Source organism: Alligator sinensis, unplaced genomic scaffold, assembly GCF_000455745.1.
Source record: "Alligator sinensis unplaced genomic scaffold, ASM45574v1 scaffold1517_1, whole genome shotgun sequence".
NCBI classification, from domain to species: Eukaryota; Metazoa; Chordata; order Crocodylia; family Alligatoridae; genus Alligator; species Alligator sinensis.
Genome location: NW_005842459.1, coordinates 489,087 through 496,664, shown reverse-complemented (window position 1 = coordinate 496,664; position 7,578 = coordinate 489,087). Strand labels below are relative to the sequence as shown.

At 51.6% G+C, this 7,578-nt stretch overlaps 1 protein-coding gene across 6 annotated transcripts in view; it reads left to right on the top strand.

Annotated features, from left to right (window-relative positions):
* The window catches only part of MAFK (MAF bZIP transcription factor K), an 8,454-nt gene extending 882 nt beyond the window's left edge, over positions 1-7,572 (top strand). Inside the window, exons 1-4 of one of the 6 annotated variants that reach the window (XR_003095713.1) lie at positions 2,447-4,355; positions 5,184-5,263; positions 6,136-6,268; positions 6,373-6,512. Coding sequence is in view for 5 of the 6 variants with exons in the window: in XM_025212364.1 (XP_025068149.1) it covers positions 2,353-2,581; positions 5,184-5,263; positions 6,373-6,807 (744 nt within the window). In the remaining variant the exon portion in view is untranslated. Of the gene's footprint in view, positions 1-1,728; positions 4,356-5,183; positions 5,264-6,135; positions 6,269-6,372 lie in introns of those variants that run through there. The other 5 variants (XM_025212364.1, XM_025212365.1, XM_025212367.1 and 2 more) reach the window with 5 other exon arrangements.
* Positions 7,573-7,578: the final 6 nt, after the last annotated feature.

Genomic DNA, 7,578 nt, shown 5'->3' with positions numbered 1-7,578 from the left:
CAAGTAGCTTGTGGGTAAACTGAAAGTGTGGATAGGTTGCTGACCAGCTGCCTTACAAATCGTCTCACTGTGTTTTGGACTGGCTGGAGGCAGTACTGCTGATTTTAAGCCTCTGGGCAGAATGGAGATTCTTGATGTGATGAGTTGTCGAAGACGGAGAGTCCTCTACCGTGCAACCGTCCTGGCATGGCAGTGCTCTTAGGGAGGAGAAAAGCGGTCGTTGGCCCTTTTGGGCTGAGGATTGTGCATCTTCACATTGCTGTCCTTGCCATCTCGCGTGTGTCTGAATGGAAGCTAAATACTGATGGGGCTTTCTGCTGGATAATTTTGTCCTGGCCACTGTTCCATTTTTGGATAAATGGGTTTTAATGTTCAAGGCTGTGTACAAATTACTCACAAGTGCATCCATGCCTGCTGTGAGGTAGCAGCTATGACTGTCATTAATGCATTACTTTGTAAAGTGCTTTGGGAGCCCCAGCATGCGAGAAGTGCTATTTAAAAACTGATGTAGTCTACTGTGCTCTTCTTCCTTGCAAGTCATCTCACATCACGGTGCACTCTTGCCTCTATCCACTAGTTAGGGCTGTCTTTATCTCCCCTGTCTTGAGCTGCCTCTAAGAAAATTAGTAGGGGTTACCAGTGGTGCCAAACCAAAACCACGCAGCTTGGAATTCTGTCCCGGATTCTCCTGACAATGTTGACAGTGATAAGGGGGGTGAGCAAAGGTATTGGGAAGAGTGCCAGGGGATCATTTCCGTTTAAAAACATGACATCACCACAACAAAAGCACTTCTTAATACTAAAGATGCCAATCTGTAAGCCCTTGTGCCCTCATCGGGGGCACAGAACTGCCTGCTGTTCTTGTATGATACTCAGAAGTGTGCCAGGCTGCTTGCAAAATAAAGATGTAATGTGGCCCGTGCTCTAAAAAGCTTCCATGCTAACTTTAGATATGATGAAGCAATTGCAATTAAGAAAAGAAGGGCAGGAATACGGCAAAGAAAGAAAAGGGAGCTTCAAAACACCTCTGCAAGCTGTGTGCAGTGGACATCCCTCAGTGTGGAATAGTTGCAGCTGTTTACCTTTTTACTAGAAGGGTTTGTCTTTGGATTCTAAAGATAGGAAATGCCACACACTGTAATATATTTAACTGCTTGTGGGCGATAAATGGACAGTTTTAATCAGTACAGATTGTAAGTATTTTTATCCTCGCTTTACAGAGGGGGAGATTGCGTCATATTTTAAGAAACCAACCCAAGGCCACAGAGGACGTAATTATTGGTCAGGATTATAACTCTGAGTGCTTGTTCCAGGTCCTGTGTTTGGACCCTACCTGCAGGCTGATTTACTTTATAAGATGATGAGTCTTGGATGAATGGTCACTGAGTTTGTGATTTTGATAGATCTTATTTGGATGCTCTCCATAGCGCCCTGTTAAACTCTGGCAGGTTAGGGGTAGGGTTAGTGATGTGTTTTGCAAGTGTCAAAGGGGCACGACCCAGCCTCTGGGACATACGGTTCCTGAATAGCAGCTCTTCACAGGAGAGGGGGCTTGTCTGGATTGGTGTTTCTCAACCCAAGGGCCAGGAAGTGGGTCTCAAGAATATATGAAAGGGTCAGGAACAAACTTTAAAAAAATGGATTCTCCTTTAAAAGAGAAAAACATGGAAAACTGCGACTTTTCCCTTGCAGGCTGGCAGAGCTGCAGCCTGCGAGGGGCTGCTTGGGGACCCCCCATGTCCCATCCACTGGGGAGCCAGGGCCTGGGGCCAGTGGGTTGGGAGTGAGGGGCAGCACATTAAGACTGGCCATTGATGTTTACAAATGGACCCTGGTACAAAAAAGGTCGAGACCCACTGGTTTAGATGCCGATCTTGTGCACAGTCTGCTGCTGACCCAATGGTCCCATTTTGCACAGGTGCCAATTGGGAACGCTGGGGTACCTGAGTCCCTCCTTCATCTCTGTCCCAGCAGTGACTCTGCTGTATTGCCTGGGCCTCTCTAATGCGAGCTGGTTCTAAGCCATTTCAGACAGTGCAATACCTCGAGTACAGCAGCATGTCAGCAAAATGGCCCTTGAATAAAGAACAAAGGAGGTAAGGGAGGTGTTCAGTACCGGTGACCCCCGGAGATGCAGGGCCAGGATAGCGTTCTTCTGTTTCTAATTTCTGTTGCTGTTTTTGAATTTCCTGGACCCTTGTCGGCTCATCGGGTGCCGACAGCGTGGTTGGCGGCGTGTGAAACGCAGAGGACTCCAGGACCTCCCTTGAGGAACTTGCAGTGTAAATAGGCATTGCTTCAGCAGCCATCAGAGACACAAAGCAACAGGTGACCAGAAGGGGGGTTTGTCACATGGAATCAGAGCCGCTTCCTATTGCAGCCGTGTTACTTTGGGTGGCAGGCTCACCCGCATTGCAACCCCCGGGAGGGAGTCTCAGCCCTCCACGCTTGTTTTCCACCGCGTTTTACATGTCTTTCCATCTCCGCGCAGCCAGCAGCGTGTTCAGTTTTTCCGTCGGCTGGTGCAGAAAGCGCTTTGAAGACACGCCGGGTGAGGATCAAAAGGCTTTTTGTGTAATCGGTGGGTGTGACCGAGTCGTCCCCCGCCTCCCCCTCCTTTTTGACTTTCCTTTTCCGGTTTTTTGCTTTGCCAAGTGCCGCCAGTGGGACTCCAGCGTGCCCCTTCCCTTCTAGGGCCGAGGGGGGGGATCCAGCGGGTTTCTGGTTCTGTGGGAATGCGAGCTCTCCAACTCTGTAAACAGCTGGTGACTCACTTCATAGCTATGGCACCGACTGACTGCAAGGCCCGAGGCTGTGTGTGTGCAGGGAGGGGGCTACAGCCTGTTTCCTTTCTGCACTGCCTGCACACTGCTTTCCCCGTTACTCATTGGGATCATTTGGCCAAGACCAGGAGCCTTTCCTTCCTCCTTTGCGTGCTAATGTATTTGTGCCTGTGGCTCGAGTAGGACGGCGGCAGGGGTGCGTGCTGAATACCAAGCGTGACGGGGGAAATGAGGGAGAGGTGGTCCAAAGGGGGAGAAGGGGAAGGTATCTGTGTGGGGGGGGAGTTTGCCCCTTCCTTTGCTGTCTATGCAAAAAAAACAGAACTTAACAGGGCATGACGGTCAGCCTTTGGCTTCCCCCTTTTCTTTCCTCCCTGCAGCAGGTGACAAGTGCCCCTGCTGGGGTTGCACCATGCAGACTGTGAGAACCGGTTACCATTTGTCCCAGGCACTCTTAGCTGCTCTGAACCGAGTCTGCTGCAGAGGAGGAGAGGGACGGTTGCTGGAGATGCTGTCCGGGGCAGGGGGGGCGGGTGGTTAGTACTAGGCACGAGCCTGGGCCCGGCGCGATGCTGTGCTAAAGGCACCGCACACCAGTTGCTTTAAGTGGCCCATTCATCACGAAGTGTCTGTCGCTGGTCTGGCTCGCATGCTGCGTGATGGGAGGCAGTCGAGACGGGTGGGGGAGAGACTAGCCGGGAGATGGAGCACTGTGCTGGAAGCCAGATGAAGTGCTTTAATAAAAAGGCGCTCAAATCCAGGGAAATTCCTCTACTCTGCACTTGTTCTCACCCCTTGTTATCTTGATTTGTGTGTGTGTGTGTGTGTGTGTGTGTGTGTGTGTGAGAGAGACATGATGATGAAATGTCTTGACTGGTGCAGTTTAAGTACAAGCTGAGCCAGCATCCCTCCACCACCCGGCTCCTGTCACCCCCCCACCCTACCTTCGCCACCCCTCGCTGCTGCCCACCCCCACCGCCACCCCCACCCCGGGGTGTTTGCAGACATGAATGAGTTTGTTTACTCTTTGACGACCTCGTGATGTCTTTGCACAGACATGACCTGAAGTCATTATTGCTTTTGGGCTTCTCTGTTTCCATGGCGACTGTCTCAGGGTTCACTACTTTCCCAAGGTCACCATGGCAACTATCAGAAGGGAATCATGCTTGGGATGCTTTGGCTGGATTTTTCATGAATGATTAGAATGTGTGACACGATGCAGACGTGGAATTGGGGAGGGTTGGGGTAGGAGGGGGGGGCGAACTCCCGCCAGACAGTCTGTGCGCTGCGCGCCCAGCGCCACCGCAGCCTTCCAAATCTGCTCGAGCCGCTCCTCGGGAGGGACGGACTCGGTGTCAAAGCCGAAGCCCTCGCGCCCGCCCCGGCTTCTGCAGCCAAGATGCTGGGGAAAGTGTAGGGCGATGCCGTGATGTCACAGTGCAGGGCCCTCGGCCGTGGTAGGTGCAGAATGAGCGCTTGCTCCGGCAGTGTCGTCGCTCCGGCTCGGTGGGCGTGAAGGTTCGGGAGCGAGGGCCAGCGCCGCGGCCTGAAGGGGTGTAGCGACCCGCCGAGGTGAGCTTGAAGGGCAGCGTCTCATCAGGGCGGAGGGGATGTGCCTGGCCTCAGCAGGTCCCCTCCTAGCTGAGGTGGGAGAGCATCCTGGAGCAACAGTCTCGATCCCTGGGGAGATGCCAAACTCATCCCTTGTTTTACCAATTGATTTTTGCACCACTCTTGGGGGTTTTTTAGCCATGATTTTTGGGGTGCAGGGTGGCTTGGAGGGCAGGTAGTGAGAGAGGTTTTTCCTCTCTGGGCTGCCATTTCAAATGTAGGCTAGGTGAATGCAAAGAGAGCAGCCGCTGTCCTCTAGGTCTTTTTGGTGTCTTGGGAAGCAGGCCGCTGGTCCCAGTCCAGTTCCAGGTGGATGGACCTGGATCCCCCCAAAGCCTCCTTAGGGAGCCGAAGGTCAGATTGGGTCTCAGAGACTGAATTCCTGGGCAAGGGAAGGCAAGGTGGCCTGCTGGGTACCATACACTGCCTTGCCAGCATAATAGCTGTACACAGACGGGCACCGGGCTCCCTCCTCCTCTTCCTGGCACAAATGTCCCCAAGAATTTGGAAACCTTTGGGGCTTTTCAGAAAGCTGTGTTCACAGGGCACCTGTTGGCCATGCATGGGAGCCCTTTTCGTACATGAGTGGACAGCATGCAGCCCTCTGAATCTCGCCTCCCATCCCAAAGGATGATGAACGCTTGTGTGGCCCCCTCTCTTTGCCTGGTGCTCCAGAGATACGGTTCTGCTAGCTTGAAATGTGTGTACACGTGTTGGTGATGTTTCATTCTCTACTCTTATTGTAACCTGAATTGTGTTTTGTTTTGTTTTTTCATTTTTTTTTTCCAGTTGCAATTTCTGAGCAGTTTTGTCCAGGCGACTGTGCCCAGGTTATGACGACTAATCCCAAACCAAATAAGGCATTAAAGGTATGGCGGGAGAGTGGTGGGGATTACACAGGGTAAATGGGATGGTTGAAGGGGTCTTGCTCTAGATGTGTATGTTGCTGTCAATGGTGCCCTCCCCGTGTTCTGAGAGACTGGTACATTGTTGCCGGCATATCTCTTGGGTATCAGCAGGGTGAGCTCAAGAAAGAAGAGTAGAGGGGAGTTGACTGTATAATGGGGGAAGACTGAAGTCTCTGGGAGAGATTTCTAACCAGACTGCATTGGAAGCATGTTAACAGCATACTGGAACAGATGTTCCTGGGCCCAGGAGTGGGATGCTGCTACCATGAGAAGGATAAACTCTGGGAAAGGTCTTGCCTACACGTGTGTTCAGGCAGGAAATGCTTTATAGGCAGACTCACTTCACAGCTTTCTTGCACACTTTACTCTTGTGTGTGCAAGAGTAAAGTGAAAGATGCTTCCAGTGTCCTGGAGTCTCCATCAGGTAGCCCCCACTCTCCAGAGGGGTAAAAGCAACACCTGAGGCATACTACGAATGATTATACTAAACTAAAAGTTTTTAAAGCTTGAGGGGAGGTAGTTCTGCTGTGGATCTTGTATTACTCCCCTGTGCAGAAGTCCAGTAAAACCACTTCAGATGGCAGTTTAACAAGCCAAATGGGGGGGTAACTTTTGGTCCACACTTGGATGGGAGACCTCCAAAGAAAAGCTACAAGATGCAGAAAGTAGCATTGATGGTCATTCACTCCTCCCTGAGTGTGTCCTGATTCCAGCCTAAGGCTGGAAGGCACAGTGTTCATGAAGGGGCAGGACCTGGGTAAATCCCGTGGCACATTCAGTTCAAGCCTTGTAGCTCAAATAAGGTAACCATCACTGTCACTGCCTCACCATAGGTGTAAAGTTGACCCAGAACACTTTGCAGTGGTGTCTAAACCCTGAGAATATGATGCTGAAATATCTGCTATGGTGGCTGCATTTCAGTGGGATGCCTAGTCTGTGACATGCTTGGAGGCGCCAAATGATCAGGTCTGCATTCATTACGAGTAGCAGAGGTGTCCTCTTGTTTTTGTCAGGAGGGCTGTTAAGTAGCTTTTTCATCCACTGTATTGCTGTGCAATTGGTATTTGCAGGTAAAGGAGGAGTCGGGAGAGAATGCCCCAGTGCTGAGTGACGATGAACTCGTGTCAATGTCCGTACGGGAGCTGAACCAGCACCTGAGGGGTCTCACCAAAGAGGAGGTCATCCGCCTGAAACAGCGGAGGCGCACGCTCAAGAACAGGGGCTACGCTGCCAGCTGCCGCATCAAGCGCGTGACACAGAAGGAGGAGCTGGAGAGGCAGCGGGTCGAGCTGCAGCAGGAGGTGGAGAAGCTGGCCAGAGAAAACAGCAGCATGAAGCTGGAGCTGGACGCCCTGCGTTCGAAGTACGAGGCGCTGCAGACCTTCGCTCGTACCGTGGCGCGAGGGCCCATCACCCCGACCAAAGTGGCCACCACCAGTGTCATCACCATTGTGAAGTCAGCCGAAATCTCATCCAGTTCTGTGCCATTTTCGGCAGCGTCCTAGTGCCCTCGGCAGGGGAACCCAGCAGCCTTTCAGAGGGGAGGGGGAAAGGGCTCTTATGCATCGTCCCAGAGTCCTTGGTCACTTCAAGAATTGGCATTGGTAACAAGTCTCTCTTCCAAAAGTGCAAAAAAAAAAAAAAGAAAAGAAGAAAAGAAAAGAAAAAAAAAAAAAAGAAGAAGAAAGAAATGTCTACAAAGGGAACTTAACTGGCTGCTCCTCTGTGAACTCAGCGGCTCTGTGAACCTCTCGTGGCCGGGATTTGAGCTCTGTATGTAGTACAAGTTTCAAGGCTCGCTTTGTCCTCCCTGTTCTTCCCCAACCCCCTGCAGGCTGTGGGCAGCTTTCCAGCTGGGAGAAGATAGCTGACGAGCCTCCGGAGCTTTCACGAATGATGCTCAAAAGCCAGGAAATAGATGGACTGTAGGGATCATCATGTGAGGAATGTGGAGAAGAATTTCCTTTAGTGGCATCCAGCTACCCTGTGAGAAGTTACTTCACCCTCCACCACCACCACCTCCATCTGTAATAGCAGTGGCAGAGAAATAAGCTCCGGAGCAGATTTTGTCCTGCTGTGCATGGGTGTGGATGGGTGGGCGGCATCGTACAGAGGGCAGTAGGTCTGGGTGAGACCACACCAGTTAGGAAAAACCTTGTCTTCATCCCACACTGATTACGAGTTTACATGATTCAATACTTCCTTCACCCCACCCCACCCCTAACCTGTGTGACTTACAAGAACTAAATTGTAGCCTCTCTTATACAAAGCCAAGT